The sequence below is a fragment of the Penaeus vannamei genome, chromosome 33 (assembly GCF_042767895.1).
Source record: "Penaeus vannamei isolate JL-2024 chromosome 33, ASM4276789v1, whole genome shotgun sequence".
In the NCBI taxonomy this organism is placed as follows: domain Eukaryota; kingdom Metazoa; phylum Arthropoda; class Malacostraca; order Decapoda; family Penaeidae; genus Penaeus; species Penaeus vannamei.
This window is the reverse complement of record NC_091581.1, coordinates 10,555,597-10,575,596: the sequence shown is the minus strand read 5'-3', so window position 1 is coordinate 10,575,596 and position 20,000 is coordinate 10,555,597. Positions and strand designations below refer to the sequence as shown.

The 20,000-nt window shown below is 48.2% G+C and overlaps 1 protein-coding gene across 1 annotated transcript in view; it reads left to right on the top strand.

Annotated features, from left to right (window-relative positions):
* LOC113817378 (uncharacterized) overlaps window positions 1-20,000 on the top strand; it is a 31,946-nt gene that overhangs the window by 488 nt on the left and 11,458 nt on the right. The window contains exon 1 of the mRNA XM_027369419.2: window positions 1-3,214. This exon is cut by the window's left edge and continues 488 nt beyond it. Coding sequence (XP_027225220.2) covers window positions 686-3,214 — 2,529 coding nt within the window. The 5' untranslated portion in view covers window positions 1-685. The remainder of the gene's footprint in view (window positions 3,215-20,000) is intronic.

The following is a 20,000-nucleotide window of genomic DNA, read 5'->3' as shown; positions in this document are numbered from 1 at the left end:
ACCTGGCATTTGATTCATTGCTTCAGAAAATTCAAACAATTACGAGTGATCTAAGACGTATTTATAAATATCTGAAGATCAGGTGTTGGCGAGTCTCACCCTTCTACGTTTGCACGCACTCATCAGCTGGCGCTACGAACGCGCTGATTGTTGGCGACAGTGGCAGTTCGCCTAGCGTCGCCTCGTTCCCTAACGCACTATGTCGTGAGTGAGGGGCTAGAACGAGGGGACGGGGAAGGGGAGGGCGCAGGGGAAGGCCGTGAGGAGCCGTGAGGAGCGAGGAGAGCTGATCCCGTCACGTGGGGCCGCGTATTGACTCACCCTCCTCCGTGACGAATCAACATCCAGCGGCTCCCGGGCCAAAGTGCGTTCTAGCCAGCGCGCACGCTACCCTCAGACGGACTTGTTTTTGTGAGTTTTCAAGATGTACCAGTGTGTGTTTCCCATTTTTTCGTTATGAAGTGCAACGATTTATATATTTCTAAATGTAATTTGGTGAAACAAACATCCTAAAAAGTCAAAATAGGAATTGTTTTGCAAGGTGTGTGTAGCCCGCTAGAACGATCTGTTATAAATTTCCCGTCACGTTCCTAGTCGTGCGTGTGACCGTGACACATTCTACAGTACACTCACGCACGCGCACCTACCCGAGCCAGTTGTGTGCTTGGCGTGGGCCAGTGCGAATATGACAGAGGTCGTGGACAAGACGCTTATTGAAAGGTTGATATTAGAGCATTCTGATCGTTTGGAGTTGGAGATAAACCAAAAAGCGCGCGCCGATGCTTGGAAATTCTATTATCGTGTGCGAGTGGACCATGTGATTCGGCCGTTCGCCGTGTGCAAGGTATGTTTTCGAGTGTTACACTGCGACTCGCGGAGTGGGACAGCTTCCCTCCTGCGCCACCCGTGCAATCCCCTGTCGGAGAGATCCCCTGTCAACCGCGCCGTCAAGCTCTCGGCCAAGCTTAACCTACCTGCGGACACTGCCGCCGCCGCTCTCAAGGGGGAGATCAAAAGTGAGAATTTTATAAGTGAAACAAACGTTAAGGAGGATGTCATCTCCCTCAAGAACGAGCATCCCCTCCACAGTGACGGCGGCAGTGCCAGGTCCTCTCCAGTGTCGCTCACCACCACAGCGTCGAGGTCTTCCCCCACCAGCACGGGCTCGCCTCCCACCGCGGCGCAGCCCACCACCACCTCCTCCGGCAGCGCCTCCGCCGGGTGTCGGAAACGGAAAGCTGGCACGCCTCCACCTTCATTTCCTATAGATTTAAGGTTCCTGCAGCTGCCCCTGGTAGCCGCTGCTGCCGCTCACCCCCTGACTGCTTTGAACCTGGCCAATGCCACGGCTTTCCTAGCTGATCCTCAAAGAATCCAGCACCTACAGCAGCAGCTGCACCATTCGCACCTCGAGCAGCTACACAGACAGCATCAACATCAACAGCAACAACAACAGCAGCAGCAACAGCGAGAAAAAGAGCGCGAGGAGCAGGAGGCCAAGAGAGCGCGCCTGGAGGTGGCGGTGCAGGAGGCGTCGGCGCAGGAGGTAAGGTCGCGTAGCCCTGGTAGTCCAAGTGAAGCCAGCAGCTCCTCGTGGGGTCGTGCTCGGGTGAAGAAGGAGTGCGCCGACACCAGCGATGGCGCGGTGCCCGAGGACCTCCGGGGCTCGGCATCCCCCAGCAGGTATGGCGGAGGGCGCGTGCGTGGAGGCGACGACGAGGATGGCGGAGGCCTAACCAAGGAGGCCGTGCAGCAGCTCGTCAGCAGTTGTTCCTCGCGCGTGACCCTCGGCGAGAAGGACGCGGCGGGGTCGCACTACATCTCGGACGTGTGGTCCAGGTTCTCCGTGGTGTTCGTGGACGGCGTCATCAGGCCCTTCGCCGCCTGCAAGACCTGCCACAAGGTGGTGACGTACACGAAGTACAGCGGCACGGGAGGGCTGCTGCGACACCGCTGCTCAGCCACAGACATCAACTCGCGACCTCATGACGATGCTCTTCCTCCGTCAGGAGCTGATCCACGCCTCGGCGACTCGCCTCCACCTACCGTTCGCGCCCATTCTCCCGCCCCCGCCCACGCCGCCCAGCCAGGGTCCCCTCAAGGGTCTCCTCTCAGCTTATCCCTCCGAAACGATATCGATGACTCTCGCCCCTTGGCGGACGAGCTGGCGATGGCGCCCACGGCTGCCATGGCGGGCGTGGCGCGGGCGCTCCTTCGCTACATGTGTCAGGACCTGGTGTCGTCCTCCGTCCTCGACTCGTCAGCCTTCCAACGCCTAGTGTGGACGGTTTTAAATCTAGGGGCGGCGCACGGCACCTTCCGCGAGGAGGAGCCGCTGCCCTCCGCGCGGCAGCTCCTCAACACGTTCCTGTCGCCGATGGCCGGCAACTCGCGCTCGCTCATCGCAAGGGCGGTGCTGGACCAGACCAACCTCTGTCTCTCTCTCCACCACGAGCGGGACCTCAACCTCCTCACGGGCGCCATTCACTTCATCACGCCCAAGTTCGAACTCCGCAGCTATGGGCTGGGGGCTCACCGACTGTCGGAGAACGAGACGGAAGAAGAGGCCCTGATGGCGCTCATGGAGGACTTCTTCAGCGATGCGCTGGTGCCGTCCGCCATGCGCGACAAGCATGTGACGGTGGTGAGCGACCGCGGCACCCCGTCGGAGCCAGGCGTGGTGGGCGTGCGGTGCCTTTGGCACGCGACGGAAGCGGCGCTGGAGGCCCTCATAGACGAGTCTTCATACCGACAGATTTGTGACGACGTGGCATCTATCTTGTCCTTCCTGGCAGATTCAGGCGTGGCGAGCGTCACAGGCTGTGGCCTCAAGCCCCACGAGGTCCGGCGATGGGACGCCCTTCTGCACGCCCTCAATTTCATCACCGCTCATCATGACGAGTTGTGTGTGGTTCTGGCGGGATCTGAAGGAGGTGGAGCGCTTTTGGGGGAGCGTCGCACGTATCAGGAAGTTGCCGAGCTCTTGTCGGGGGTGCGTCGCTGCCTCCTGACGGTGCGAGACCCGCTGAGACCAACGTTAAATCAAGCTGTCCTGTGTCGTGCCAAGCTGTTGCAACTGTGTGCTGCATCTTCCAGCTCCCTTCCACTGCAGCAACTCAAGCAACACCTAGGAAAAAGTCTGGCGGATGCCCTGAAACTAACACCGCTTCACCACGTGGCCAGTTTCCTAGACCCTCGCTGCAAGAGTCTGAAGGTGAGTGAATATCCTTGTTCGAGAGAGAGAGAGGGGAGGGAGAGAGAAAATGATGGAAGGAGGGAGGGAGAGAGAAAATGATGGAGGGAGGGAGGGAGAGAGAAAAAGATGGAGGGAGGGAGAGAGAGAGAAAGTGAGAGGGGAGAGAGAGAGAGAAAGTGAGAGGGGAGAGAGAGAGAGAAAGTGAGAGGGGAGAGAGAGAGAAAGTAAGAGGTGAGAGAGAGAGAGACAGAGAAGTGTGTGTGTGTGAGAGAGAAAGTGAGAGAGAGAGGGATTAAGAGAAAGTGAGAGAGAGAGGGATTATGAGAAAGAGAGAGAGACAAAGATTAAAAGAGAGAAAGAAAGAGAGAGGGGGAGAGGGAGGGAGGGAGAATGGTTGAAGATAAGTAAAGGAAGGAAGGAGAAGAGTGAGAGATAGAAAAGTAGCGAGAATGTCCTCACCTTCGCAAGTCTTAAGTATTCGATATTGTTCACAAAAGCAACTCTTCTTGAAGAATAGAAACCACGAGTTGGAGACAGTTGACGAAACACAAGAAGGCAGAAAGAAAAGCGTTTTGGGGGGCTTGGATTTTGAATTAGAGGCGTGGCTAACTCTTGAAAATTTGAAGTCTTGGGTTTTGGGTAATGGCAGGACTAATGGCTCAGGTGATGTAAGGGGTAATGATGAAAGAAGAACACATTAATAGTCGTCTTTGCATTTATTTATTTATTGAATTGTTATTATCATCACCATTAATGTTATTATCATTATTATTATTATTATTATTATTATTTTAGTAGTTGTGGTAGTAGTAATGTAATTATTCCTATTATAGTTATTATTGTTATCATAATTGTTATTGTTATTGTTATTGATATTATTTTTTTCTTTTATAATTTTCTTTTATTATTATTATTATTATCATCATCATCATTATCACTATTATTATTATTATTATTATTATTATTTTTAAAGATTATAATGATAATAATGATGATGGTGATGATGATAATGATAATAGTAATAATGATAATGACAATAGTAATGATGGAAATAATAATAATAATGATGAGATTATAATCATTATGATAGTCATGATAATAATAATAATCATAGTGATAAATATCATTATTATAATAATGATAATAGCAGTAATGATGATAGTAACGAAAATTATTATTATTTTTATTATTAGTAGTAGTAGTAGTTGTAGTATTGCCATTATTATGATTGCTACTACTACTGCTATTATAATGTCGATGAAGATAATAATGATATTAAAAATAATGATGATAATGGTGACGACAATAATGATAATATGAATAATAATGATAGTCATCATCATCATAATGTTAGTGATAAAAATAATAATAATAATAATTATTATTATAATAATAGCGAAAGTGATAATAAAAAGATAACGATAATAGAGATAGTAATTAAAAATGATAATGGTGATGATGATTATAATGGCAATAGTAATCATGATAATGATGATAACGATTATAATTAAGATGATGGTGATCATGACTTTGATAATGATCAAGATAAAAGTGATAGTGATAATCAAACCACCATTGTCATCAAAATCATCTTCATCTGATCATTATTATTATTATTATCATCATCATTATTAGCATCATTATCATTATTGTTATTGCTTTATATTATTACTCTTATTATTGTTCTTCGTCTTCCTCTTGTTATCATCATAATCTTCATCATTATTATAATCATCACCATCACAGTCATATCATTACCATCATCATCATAATGATAATAATAATAGTAATAATTTCATCATTATCATCATCATAATCTTCATCATTGATATTATTATTGTTATTAATGTTATTCTTATTGTTGTGTTCTTATTATTATCATTGTTATTTGTTATCATCATCATCATTATTATGATTGTTATTATTATCATTATTTTTATTGTTTGCTGTTGTTGTTGTCCTTATCATCATCATCTTAATCATCTTCGTCATCGTCATCATCTTTGTCATCTTAATCTTTATCTTCATTTTTCATCTTAAACTTTATTGTCATCATCATCTTCATCATTATCATCATCATCATGATCATCATCATGATCATCGTTACGTTCACTTCATCTCCATCATCTTTGACATAATTAACATTATTGTCGTAAGTTGTCATTATTATTTTTTGTTGGTTATGTCGTTATTGTGGTTATAATTAATGTTGCAAGATGGTTTTTCAACGTTGACTATAATGATAAGAATAATGTAGTTATAGTAAAGATGTTGAAGGATAATGATGGACAAAATAATGATAATAGTGATAATGCTACTCATGATAGCAACAATAACAATGACATTAATGGTTACAGTACTGAAATTGGTATTAATGATAATGATAATAATAGTCATTTTTTATTAATAGCTACTATTGTCACTGTTGTCGTGAATACTAATTATTTGTATTTGTATTTTACCATTATCAACTATGATAATGGTAATAACTTATAATACTGGTAATACTTGTGGTAAGCTAATATAGAAGACAAAAATAGCAATACTAATGATATTGATATCATCACTGACTGACAATAAAAATAATAATAATGAGAGGTATGATTATAATGATGATAAAGTAACAATGGTAATGATGACATGTGATGATGAATATTAATAAGATAAATAAGTGTAATTCCTCTACAACAGCATCCACTGTTAATGATAATGATGTTGATAATAATGATAATAATAACAAAAATGATAATGTTAATAATGATAATAGTAATGATGATAATGATTATGCTAATGGTAATGATAACGATAATGATAGTAATGATAACGATAATAATGATAGTAATGATGATAATAATAATAGTAAAAATTATAATGATAACAATAATAATGATTATGATAGCGAGATTGATATTAAGGTAACAAAAGGTGGACAGGAAGCATGACAAAAGCATTGTATCTTAAATACGACAACATTGTTTTTAAGGAACGTTCCGGATCAATAATAACTATGTAGCAATAGCAGAAGCATATTGAAACAAAGACTACACATCCAGCCACGTAAATCTAAGAAAGCAAGGAAGTGAAAAGACGTTTTTTCTTATTCTTTTGACTTTCTTTGTGTGAATGGCGGGATTGAGGACAGTTTTTGAATGCGTAAGAAATTTGATGTTTTCAAGTGGCTGCCTGACCACGGCCTCTGTCGCCACCACACCGTTGCTAAGAAGTTTATCTTCATGGTGTCTACAAGACGTACAGGGTTGTCTCGAGTGTGTTATCGCGGGATGGAAGGCGTGCCGCCGTAGAGTCCCTCTTCGCGCCACGTCGCTCCCTCTGCCTTTCTCTCACGTCGGCAAGACTTGACCAGGGAAAAAGAAATTGGTGTTTGTGCCAGTTAACGTCTTCGCCTCTGTGTGACTAGCCTAAGGGCGTGCAAGAGGGGGTGGGGGAGGCGCTGTGGTGGCATTTTCCGGGACACGGTTTCCCTCCCCCCGCCCCCCTTCGTCGCCGCCGCCGCGGCATTTCGCGTCGCCGCGCCACCGGGCGGAAAGGACGCTCCGGCACGTCCCTCTCTCCGGGCGAGGGACGTGATGGTGGGACGTGATGGTCGGCGTCATGACCGGCGGCTCGTGAAGGTAATGGCTTCCCGCTCGGGCTTTCTATACGCGAGCTTTTGGAAAATCGGCGCGACCACGTGACCAGCGGTGCCTACCTCGGGGCGTCTGTGCTGTGCATGGCTCCTCATCGAGTGTGCACACGCACGCACATATATTGTATATATATACACACGAGTACACGGGCATATTTATGTAAAAATCAAAATGCAAACGCATTCACAGGTAGATATAAATAGACAGGTACACCGGTCATGCAAGATGCTTTCGTCAGTCCATGCAAGTAATGCATAACAATGGCGTTCAGCTCAACCGGAATAGGATGGCTGCTCGGTCGTTAGGAAGGATATGAACACACCTTTGTGGAAGCTCGGTGAAGGATTCGGCTCGTGTATATCATATACCCATATAGTTATATAAATTAAAACGTGATTATTTAGTTGGAGACTTTGATCAGGCGAACCTCGGATGAGATTCTTCGTCTACGCTCTTCTCCGCGTCGCATAACCCATGCACACTGACGACGCAGTAAGAATGCGCCTTCGAATTCTGAGCGCACTCGAAACCGCCGCCTCGTAGGATGACGTTATCAAATTATAGGTGTAAACGTTGGTTGCTCCTCAAACACGACAGCGCCTACCGCCAAAGGTTTCCTCGAGTGGAGACGAAAAACAAGCAACCAAAGTGGCGCGTTTCGGCATTTCCGGAGACGCCAGCTCTCTCGTGTCCATAAATCGTGTCGCAATTCCGGCCAGCGCGCCATCCCCGCCATTAGTCGGCAGACGTAACGAAGGAGTGAAATCTGGTCGAGGAGCGGCACGCGGGCGGACTCTGTGGGCGGACATTCCCTCCCGCCCGCCAACCGCAATCTGCACGACGGAGGGCTGCCGTTGCATGCGCTGCGAGGGCGCGGCGCGGTGACTGGCCGCCGTTTCCTGATTTCATAGTGGTTTGTAATAACCTCGGGTGATATTACGTGTTACCTAATTGTGATAATCCCGCTAAGCCTTTCGTGGCCGGGATTCCATTTCAGACATTCAGGTATGTCTTTCGTGACGCAAAGGAGGAAAGATCCGCGTCTTCCAGAACGTAAGATTTCCTGCCGCAACGTTCCTCCGAGGCAAGGTAGCCATACACGAAATAGATAAGACCCCCTTAAAAGTAAATAAAGAGAAGAAACCCGACAACAGAAATAGCAATCTAGAGGAAATCCGCCGCGACTGCGTTTTCCGAGCAAGGAATGGGTGATTAATGGCGCTCCATTAAACCGCGTGATCTTTTCCTCCAGCGGATTTTCATCGGCGCGTCGTCGGCGGCGAGCAAGCGAGGTGTCAGCCGCGAATGCCCGCGCCCGCCCCGGTAATTCAAATGGAGATAGGAGAACATCTCAAGAATTTCGCGCATGGCGGCGCTCGATTGTCTCAATGAACGCACGGGCGGGAGGGCTGTTTTTGCGAGGGGCGTCCGTCCTGATCCGGCCCACTGTTCTGCATGCTGCTTTTTTTGCACTTCGGATTTAGGGCAATGTCAGTCATAACAGCTCGCGTGGACGGGAATGAATCGCAGGACGACATGAGCTCACGCCTCAAAATCGTCCGTTGGGGGCAGTGGTTGGCAGGAGTTTAGCAAAGCGCGGTTATGGCGACGGTGATGGCGGCTGCGAAAACCGTAATTCGCCACCAAGAACCTCAGCCAAATTGCCGTGAGTTCGGTGATGTTTGCCTGATCATGTACCAGCCACAACGTCGCTATTATTGTACTCTAGACCCGTGTCCTTTCACGGCCTGGTCCGACGCGCCATTACAGAGGAGGTGGGAGAAACGGGGGAGGGGGAAGGGGGGAGGGAAGTCACTCGCGACACACGTGGCCGTGAGTTGGGGAAAGGGGGACGAGGGGAGGGGGGGGGGAGGAGAGAAGAAAGGTGTTTCCTAGGAAGATCTGTTCATTATTGCCGTTTGTGCAACCAGGACGAACGAGCATTGCGCTAGACTTGAAAATCCTAACGCAACTGCGACCTAATGCTGCCATCATATCTTGAACGAGACTGCCGTTTCTTTCTATAACAAGAATACCTCATTTCCATGGCATCACCTGATCCACCCAACACCTGTGACACAATATCCACTCACCAATGGAGCCACAGATGTTCAGCCGTCACAACGCCCTCATTTTGGAACACTTGTTTCACGCAAACTTCGCAGTCTTTGTAAATCTTATTTGTTTCCCGATAAATGTTTCTCTGCGTGTTTACTTTTCAGGTAAATCCATTGCATATTCCTCCTTACTTCCCACTTTCCCTTTCAATCTGCCTCTCGTTTATGAGATCTTAAATTCGGCATAAATCCGATTATTAAACCACTTGGACGATTAACTTCGCTAGACACATCTGCTTAATTTGTTTCAGAACTAATAAACCTAGTTTGGGCCTCGTGGAGAGCGCTCCTCTTCCTCCCCATTATAGGGCGAAGCGCAGGTGTCTCTTGGGTGACGTGTTGCCTCACTTCCTTATCCTTTTCGTTCTCTTTCTTTCCCTCTTTCCCACTTGCCTTTTTAGCTGATTTTTCATATACACTCACTCAGACACTAGCTTACACACTCACATATGAACACACACACACCCTCACACTCACTCACACACACACGCGCGCGCACACGCACACGCACACGCACACGCACACGCACACACACACACACACACACACACACACACACACACACACACACACACACACACACACACACACACACACACACACGCGCACACTCACACACACATATTCATATCACTCACACATGTACTCGCACCTGTTTTATCCGCATCTGTCTAATCATTTCCCAACTGTTCTATCAAGTCTAACTTTCGTTTTCTCAATTCTTTCATATTGTTTTCTTTCCCAACAGTCACTGTGTACGAAAGCCTCATCATCCGTGGGTGCTGGATATTCCTTGTACGTTAACTGGTGTATCTGCATTTTGAATGAACTTATAATGAGAATGGCTCTTATAATTGTATTACAGACTTATTTTATTGCAGCCCCATTTTGGTTATTTTAGTGCAGTTCATTGTAAGAAATGGAAAGGTATAGTCATAGCTATATAGTTCTTGTTTAGCTACGCTTTATTTAATGGTTTTATGGCACGTTCGTAGTCCTTTAGTGTTGACAGTGGGAAGACCATATATCTAATTGAGTTAAGTCGTTTAGTGCAAGTTGTAGTAATTAGCGCCACTGTTTAAACACCGCTCTGGGCCGCAGTTCATAATTTATAGATGAAGGAGTTACGTAAATTGCCGAAGCAGTCGTTCAAGCTAACAGGAATTGGTTTGTCATCAGCACTAGTATGAGGGAGATGATGAAGGGCATTCATTAATGCAGTCGATTAGTTCCATGCTTATCCAACCGGCGATATGATTGGTGTTGCGTGATACTGATGTTGGTGTTCCGAGAAACAATCTCTGCCGCATCCTGCATTGTAGCTTTGACCACTTGCGATGTAGAGGAAGAGGTTGTTGATGCGAAGGCTAATCGTTCAAGTCACATGCACATTTCGAGGTGACTTTTCTGTTGTTTCTGTGACTGGTTGATCTTCCGCTGTCTCCTGATAACTAAGAAACAGAAGGGCGTCTCGAGAAAGGCTGCACGTTCGGGGAATCGGTCACCCAAGGATGCTAGGTGGAGAGGAATGCAGCGAAGGAATCTCGGTGATGTGAGGTCACAAGACGTGGAAGGTCAGAGGCGAAGGAGGGAAAGATTATGTATTTCTTCTCGCTACGGCTACGAAGTTGAACCAGTGTCAGAGAGGAATGGCTGTGGAATGATTATCTCCCATCGCTACTTTACACAGTAGGCCTATAGTTGGAGATTGAGTAGAGATAACGAGCCCGCTTTTCCAGCTTAGTGTGGGATTCCTTCTGGACCAGGCGCTGGGATCTTATCGGGCGAGTGAAGCACTAAACTCTGGGTCTAGTTGGAATCAAGTAAACGCCCTCGTCGCTGTCCTTGCTGGAACTCTTGCGATGGCGAGAAATACAAAAGACATACAAGATGTGCGCGCCGGGTCGGGAGGCATCTTGAGTATTCAGGAGTGTGGAAGGAGGCAGGTATGGACAGCATGTCAGGCTCAACATGTTGGAAATTGGTTGATGCAAAGGGTAGGGTGAGGGGGTGGGGACATAGGTGACAGAGAGAGAGGGAGGGGGGGGGGGCAAAGGTGGCAAAGAGAGAGAGAGAGAGGGGGGGGGGCAAAGGTGGCAAAGAGAGAGACAGAGATGCTGTCAATGCCTGTCCGGAGGCGACGAGGGGAGCACGACGAGGAATTGGAAGAATAATTATCTGTATTCCATGTGGGACGGAGCGTCGTTCGCGCGTCCGAGAGGAGACAAAGGCGAAGTGAAGATTAGAAGTGTGAGCGAAGGCGCGGGCCCAGCTGTCTATAAGGTGGACGGGGCGCGCAGATGACAGAGGACTCGGCGCTTCCTCCGCTCAGGGTGAGACAGAAGATCATTAATCTTGAGCAGAACAGCCATTTCTCTTCGGCATCAGTATTTGAATAATCCAATTATGCTGAGCAACATACGGTATTTGCAATGTGTTGGTAATGAAGCGGCGGAGGAAATGCGAAGAATACAGAGGTCTTTCGTGACGAAGTGAAAGGACATCAAAAGGTTTAGGTTCGTGGACATGGCAGTGTAGTATGGGTTAGTAATAAGCAGGGGTTCTAGGGAGGATGGAGGTAGATACCCACAAACGGAGCCTCCTCACACCCGCAGGAGCCGACAGGACGCGTGTAGGAATGTGTCTGCCCACCATGCCCTCTCTACTTCCCCCTCCCCCTGCCAACATCCATCCCCCAAGCCGACGTCCGGTCCCGAGTCCCGCGCGCCCTTCGCTGCATCTCCCAAGATAATCCCCCTCGCCCTGGCCTCCGTGCGCCGGGACCTTCCTTCGGGTGCTGACGGCGAGGCCTCGTTCGTCACTGATATTCCTCCAGCCTGACTGACGCCTTCCCTTCGCGTGACGAATGGAGACTGGGAGGAAGAAATCGACACAGATGATGGTATTTATTCGTTTTTACGGATTTCAGGATGTATTTATACGTTTTAGTGTACCTTTTCGCCTTGGTTGTCCAAAGCCGGAAAAGGTTCAGGAAACGAGAATTAATAACTGATGTAAATATGATTATGATTCGAGTCGGAGTCGCGAAGGGAGGAGGACCTGAGCAAGGTAGGTCACATGCCATGGGTAGGTGTGTTGAGATGGACGCGAGACAAGACAGGGGAAGAGTGACAGGGTGAGATAAGGGTGGTCCTTGTGGTAAGCGTCCTCATGGCAACTCGTTTACCCGTCTGAATCTACTAGTTCCAGGATATCACCCTCACCCTGCCATGATTAGTCTAGGAAAGTTCGTGTGCGCACCATCTGACGTCACAATGACTCCGGTGACTCGTTCCTGCTGCTCTGCCGGATATTGTCGGCGCGAAACCGCACAGCTCACACCCACGCCGAGAACGCCCTGTTATGGAGAGCGATGGACCTATCACAACCTCAGCCCCAGAACCGGCTGCTACACGCGAGGCAGAATAATGCCCTGTACGAGCTCGGCGGAGAGGAATCAGGACGACTTTTGGCTCTGTTGCTCCTATTCTTATCTGTCGTGGAAAACCGGAAGAGATTACCGAGGCTAAAATGACATTCTGAAAGGCACCCGACCTAGCCCATCGCTTTCTGTTCTGAATAACTCCTGTAAAAGATCACGTTTTGATTGGCTAAAGGGTCTGGCTTTACTGACTCTTCGATGCGTTTCCCCTTCCTCTTCATGCGACTTCAATTCCGTACATGAAACCTGGAAAGGATTTTTATATTTTAGATATTCGTAGAGCAGGAATGATAGTAGATCGACGCCTCTTATAGGAAAATCGCACCCAGGACAATAGGTCTGTTAGTACATCGGAACTATACACTGGGTGTCAAAACGGTGCTCAGGCCAGCAACCTTTTCCTTAATTGTCACATCTGTACCCGTGACACTTGTCTGATCCACGAGCGTTTCCGGTTGTTAATTGCCCTTACATTGTCCGGAGCTAAACAAGCGGAATTGAAAGGAAGACCAGCGATTGCAAGAGGAAGGCCAGGGGGGAGGGGTGACAGAGCCATCACGTGCGGTGTGTGTGTGACCACTCAAGCGGAAATAATGTCAACCTGCTCTACACGCATAAAGTAAAACAAATATTAATCTAACGTTTGGGCGGGGTTTATTACCCAGCAATATTTATCTTCACACAGTCAACAACGTGATGGTGTGATTGCTTACAAGGTAATCTCGCGCATTGTTTGTAGTTGCTGTGAGTGCAACACCTCGCCGGCGGTCGTCAATGGAGGGCCGACGGATGGCGCGTGGAGGCGGGGGGGGGGGGGGGGAGGTGGCAATGGAAGAGGAATCCCTGTAGGATTATACAGGAGGCAGAGGCGAGTATAGGAGCGTATTCAGGGACGAAGGAACGAGGTGAAGCGAGGGAGGAGGGGTCGGGCTTAGCGGGGTTGGGGACAAAAGGACCGAGGACCTGACGAGACCGGGACTCTCGCCTCCGGGTCCGAGGGTGTCTGCGGTCTGTGTAACGACGGACTTGACGTATTGATACATCTATAGAATTGACGTTGTCGTTGCGGCATGTAATTACGGCGTGGCGGTACATGTATCATAATGAGAACGTGCGTCATATGATGGTAATAAGGAACACCTGTCGCCTGCGGGCACCTGCGGGTGAAATAAAGGGAGGAAGTGAAAAATCTGACGCCTTTGTATCGCCATGTTTGCGTTCATTATGGCCATTAGTGTGTTTTCCGTTGCGCAAAAAAAAATAATCATGTATTTTGGATATTAATCATCCGAAACATTAATTGCATGTCTCCATTATATGTAATCTATAAATTATCATGTTCATAGGTGCTGCTTCACGCGTATCTGGCGCTATCGTTTTTTTGTTTTGTTTAGTGCTCGGGGCATCTCGGTGTCATCATGTCCACGCCATTAATTGCGAGTTCAGCTTGGAAAACACACATTCTCTTACACACGTGTTCAGGCTCAGGTAAGCAAAACCACACATGCACACACACACACACGCGCGCGTGCACACACATGCACACACTCACACTCACGCATGCACACACTCACACGCGCGTGTGCACACACATGCACACACTCACACGCGCGTGTGCACACACACACACATAGATACACGCATACGCACACGTACGCAAAGCACGCACGGGAACACACACACACACACAAACGCATACACACACGCGCGCGCTCGCTAGCGCACAAATACGGTCACACACACACTTACACGGACACGCACACAAGGCGTCATGTTAAAGAGGAACAGTCTATCCTCTTGGAGGAAGTTGTGGGTCCTGCGGTGCCCTGTTGCTATTGTTGCTCGCCATCTCTGCGCTTCGTCGCCGCCTCTCCTCCTCTCCTCTCCGCCTCCTCGCCTCCTCCCTAGCCTGGCTGACCGCCTCTTTGCCATGTCGAGCCGTCGTTATCACGCGTACGTTCGTCATAGACCATCGTAGCAACAGATAGAATTGAGAACTTCATCGCTGTCTTTGGTGCTACCACGCCGTCTCGCCCCCGCCCCCCTCGCCCCCCTCGCCCCCCACCCCCGCCCAACCCTTACCCTCCCGCCGTCCTCACAGACCCGCCCTCTTCCCCGCCCATCTCACGCCGAGAAGCACATTTCCTCGCCCTGAAATTCCTCTGATCAGCTTCAGCGCAATCAGTTTCCTCGCTTAATTACTTTTTTCATATCTGAACTCGGATTTTGTTTTCGATTTTCTTTTTGGGGGGAGGGATTTATTTGCTTCGTTTATCTATTTTTGGTTTTTATGGTAGGCGTTGATTATAGTATTCTATGTTCGAGAGAATTGCAATGATTCTGTCGTGAGGGGAAATGGCAATAAACATTGTCTCCGTGCAAGAATGTCAAGTTTATAGATTTGCAATGCATTTAACGAACCGCAAAACAAAAACGAAGAGTTGCCTGCTCTCAGAGGGGTCCGTGTGTTGCAGTTCCACGACCACCAGTAACAAATATTGTGCCAAAGAACAACAATCAAGTGGAAAGAATCTTTTCGCCGCTGCCAGCATCCGCCGCCCCCTCTTGCGTCCCCTCCTCGATCCCCGCCGCCCCCCCTTCTCCCAGCATCGTCAGCTTGGTGCTCACGGGGAGTCACGCGGCCATTCTCATGTGGGGGGTCCTGTCTCCCCCTCGGCGTCCCTTCCCCCTTCCTTTCTCGCGTCCACCCCAACGGCCCTCCTTCCCCTCTCTTCCTTCTTTCCGGCGCAGCCCTCGCTACTGACGCCGCCGTGATGTATTTCCATTTGTTTTAATTTCTTTATCGCCACGCTTATGGCATGGCCGTAGCAAATACACCGGACAAAACTATTTGCAACGTAAACACTGGCGGGCGAGAGAATCCACGCGAGGGGCGAGGGGCTTAAGGGGGGAGGAAGGGAGGATATATTGGTCTCCTCGCCCCCACCCCCCACCCTCTCTCTTCCTCCCCCTTGAAGGAGCCGCCGCATGGGGAGGGGGAGGGGGGCAGAGCGTGTAGGGAACAGTGTCACACCTAAGTTTGCCCACGCTTATCGATCCTTGGGCGGCCGAGGAGGGTGTGAGTGTGTGTGAGGGGTTGGGAGTGAGGGAGAGAGAGAGAGGGAGAGACAGAGCGGGGGATGAGTGAGAGGGGATCGCTCTCCGCGCTCGCCACCACATGCACTCCCCTCATTAGATAGTTCAGAACAGGGTCCTCTGGCGGCGTAGTGTCGGCCCTCTGCTGCCTGGCTGGATTATGACACGGGTTTGAGCGCCCGAATCCAAGTTGAATCTTAAGGAACGCCATTAAGCTTCGAGCAGTGGAAACTCGAAGCGCCGCGACGCTATTTTATTTGCGGCCGGACTTGCGTAGCCGATGGATCGCACGAATCATGTTACCATTACAAACTGTACCTGATGATTTGACTCGAGAACGCGTGGCTGTCTTTCCTCCTGAGAGTGGCCTCTTCATACATGCCCCTGGCTGTCTGTCTTCGTATACGTCTTTGTGTATGTATGCTTGTGTGTGTACGTGAATGTCAGCGTGTGTATGTGTGTATGATAAGTGTGTGTGTGCGTGTTTGTTAAGCAACAAGCGAATGTTGAACCTGTCCGCGCATCGCCAGCCCGACGGGAAACTCACACATGGCCACACCGCAGGTCGGTTGACTTGTAAATATGGCAAAGGATAATTACTTCTCGCTGAATGTTTTAAGCCAGAAATGACAATGAAGAGAGGCCATTATATTGTATGTTAATTTTATTGCGATGAGTTATGCCCTCGTACAGGTGGAAATGAAGTGCAGGCAATAACTGTCGTTGTAACATATATTTTTATCTCATCTTTTCATATGTACCTGTCTGTTTTTTCCCTTTTAACCGCATCTCTCTATATCTATCTACTTATCAACCCCCCTGTCTCTATCCATCTACCTATTTTTCTATCTATCTTGCCACATACATTAAAGTCGGTAACTAGAATTCGTTATCAACTAATATTTGCTCATTGTCGCATAATCGTGTTTTTGTAATAGGCATAATTTTATTAACTAACCATTCATACATATGCGACTATAGTAAATGCAACACCTGCAGTTACTATACAGGTTATTACAGAAATTCATGTCTGTGTCTACAAATTCCCATTCATGTATATTAATCCGTTTTGTTATAAAAATCATACAAAATCCTTTAACATGTAAGCTTTTTTCATCACAGAGCGGACTTAATGCCATTATAAACAATCCCAACGATGCGCTTTAATTCACACATTCCTTTGTATGTTGCATCCCAAGCACACCTCATAAAAATACTCCCATTACACAACTCTTCGCAGATCCCGTGTTACCGCGTGATCCGTGCCACCCTGGTGTTAATTACGGGGTTTCACGTGCATGCGTTTTTCCTTCTGTGCTAATTATTTCCTCCTTTGCTGTGCTCTTCGGGGTTGAGGGGGAGAGTAGGGAGGAGGGGATGGTGGTGAGGGGAGAGGGGGGGGAAGGAAGGAGGGGGTGATTTGGGGGGTTGGGGAGGCAGAGCGAACCTGGCGTTGGGTACGGAGCGGTGGGCGGCGATCCAAATGTACGAGAGTTTATTACGGCGAGAGTCGGAGCTGGAGGACAGTGCGTCTGTCACCCGGGAAATATTGTTCAGTGACGACGCCCCGCCATAACTCTGGGCACGAATTATGGGTCTGTCCTGGTTGAATGTTTACCTCTGCGCCCATGAGGGATGGGATTGACGTTGTTACATTCATATGACACAAAGGCCATCGTCTGGTGCATAGCCCAGTCCGCAGCACTCAGACAAAGTGGGTTTAACTGATGACAAGGAGTTAGACATCAGCATTTCTTTTGGTAGATGTGTTGAGGAGAAGGCGTCACTCTCAGCTGTCATCCCGCTGAACGCACGATATATCAATAGAGCAATGGCGTCATTAACGATAAACCGAAGAAAGTCGAAGCGTTTTTATATATGGGTATGGATGTGGCGGCTCGTTGTAGCGCGGTAAGCCTTATGGGTTGATAGCGGTTTTAAAGTCGTAAATTCACTTTAATGACGGCTTTTAAATGGGACTCTTGGCACAGAGTCCAATCTGCATAATGACGGGAAAATTTGTTGTGTGTGTTAGCTGGTGACATGATTGAGGGTAGTGAGGTTGTTTTCGGATGGACTCGGTCAACCAGCTGATTAGTCCATTTCTATTACCTTTTTCAGCTGATATATATTGTGCCCGAAACGATTCTGGCGGAACCATGTATACGACACGCTCCGGGAATGTATAAAAGGGATACTTAACAGCTTCTGCGTTATGAATTGCTCAAGAGTCTGCCTTGGAACTGCTCAGGACAGTTGAATATAAGTTGTCGCGGCAAATGAAGATGCTCGAACGTTATTAGACAGCAGAAGCCTCCGAATCGCCATTAAAGAGATGCAAATGCGCGAGTGCCAGATGTCATCGGGGTCGCGATTTTGATAGAATGTCGGCAGGCACACACGACACGCAGTTCTTTATTGTAACAAGTATTTCTCATGTGTATTCTGACAAGCTCCATGCCGTATTCTTGAAAGTGAAAGTAGGCGTCTTTCCCTCTCGTATAGGATTTGTGTTGCATTTTGTTGAAACTAATTATGTGGACCCTACCTGTTGAAGAACCTCTGAGATTAAAGGAACTTCACTCAGCACACACGATGTGCGTGGTGGCCGACCACGTGACTCGTTATTACTTTAGGTTGAAGATTAGATATCTTCCCATGAGAAAAAGGCCCTCCTTAACAACGTTCGCTTCGCCTCTAAAAAGACCTTCAAAGCCAAAAACTTCGTGAGTGAGTCACGCGGGACACGCGCGTCGGCCGAAAGGAGATTCTCCCAGTTTCGGGGATCAAGAGACGGGTCCGACAAATAGGAAAATGACGCCATTTGTCGGTCACGAACACGAGGGAGTTCTCGTGTGACAGATATGACTTCTCTGCTGCCCGACGCATGACGACGCCTTTTCTCAGATTTGGCCGGCTAAAACTCGGGATTTTAAAGACTAGGGGCATGTTACGCCACACTCACATCCGGGTAGATACGATATGCGTATAATCTCTAAATGGATGTAAATGCAGAGTTGCGTTTTTTTTCATCTCCAGCCTTTTTCGCCTCAAAAGGATGTTGGATACTGTGAACTTTGCTTGGGATAAGGACGAAAAATGTACCCGCCGCAGATGATCGATGTGCTGTAGAAACCCAGACGTGACGCCCTTCAAGCAGCATCTCGCACTTCAAGCAGTACCCGAAGGAGACCCCAAAGACAGTCCCAAAAGGAGGCAGCGGAAGGGCGAGCGACTCCCTATCGGCTCTCCGTGGTTTCCTCCCGACGTCACGGACACTTACCCTGTGCTGAGCTAGTTCACCGCCAGCATGACCAGGGGCGCCTCCGAGCACGGTCCTGCGGTGGCGGGGTGACGTGCCTCATCAGAGATCATCGTTATTAAGTCAAGTGGAGTGCTAGATGGGTGTGTGAGTTGCAAGATCTCGCCGATAAGAGGAGAGGGAGAGGGGGAGAGAGAGAGAGAGAGAGATGGGGGGGGGGAGTGAGTAAGTGAATGAGTAAGAGTGGGAGTCCATGAGTAAAAGTGAGTGGGAGTGAGAGTTAGGTGGGAGATAAAGAATGATATTGTGAAGAAAGGACGGAGACGTATATACATACAGGAAGAGACAGCGAGAGAGAGAGAGCGATAGGAGTGAGAGGAAGAACGAGAATAAGAAGAGGTAGAAAAAGCATAAGAACAGAAAAGGGAAAGGGAGAGAAGGAGAGACAAAAAAAAAAAACGCGACACCAAAACAAAACAAGCCAGAAATGCAGACGACCTCACGGGGTCCAGCTGGCACGAGCAAAGGCGAAAAGAAAGAAAAGTCGGACCCTCCTCGTGGCTAGGTTAGACTCAGCACGTTTTGCTGCACTTTAATCTTATGTAAAGTAGTATAAATGTCCGCTCGAGGCCGACTTCAGGCAAATAATGCGGGGTCTCGGGCCAGTCTGAATGGCATCAGCTTATGTATATGTAAATTCAATGGTGAATATTCGACTTGTATTTTAGTCAGGGCGAAGAGCAGAGGCGAGAGTTCAGGTGCGTTTCTGGTCGATGGAGTTCTTTCCCTTCTTTCTTCTTTTCCTTTCTTTCATTATCAGGCGTTTCATGGGGTGTGTGCATGGACAGGGAATAGCAAGGAAAGAACTAAGGTGTGTGGGACGAAGCTATCCCGCCCGTAGGTGCCTGGGAGTCGGACTTTTCGGGGTGGAAATGCGTGTCCTAGCCTGTTGTTTTTAATTTTCTTAATTTTATATCCCTGTTATATGCTGTATAATGTTTTTCTTGGTTTTACAATCATCACCTTTCCCACCACAATCCCTGTCACCACCACCTCCATCGCCACATTCATCACCATAACCTTGATCGGGAAGAAGCTAATGGAAATCCCATCGAGAAGGGAACGAAGGCCGACGGGGAAAGATAAGAAAGAGGGGAAGGGCCTGGGACACGTCCTTCCTGGTACTCGCACTGCCATGGCAACGGCCGCGGCGTGCGAGGGCTTGGGAGTCCAGCGTGCG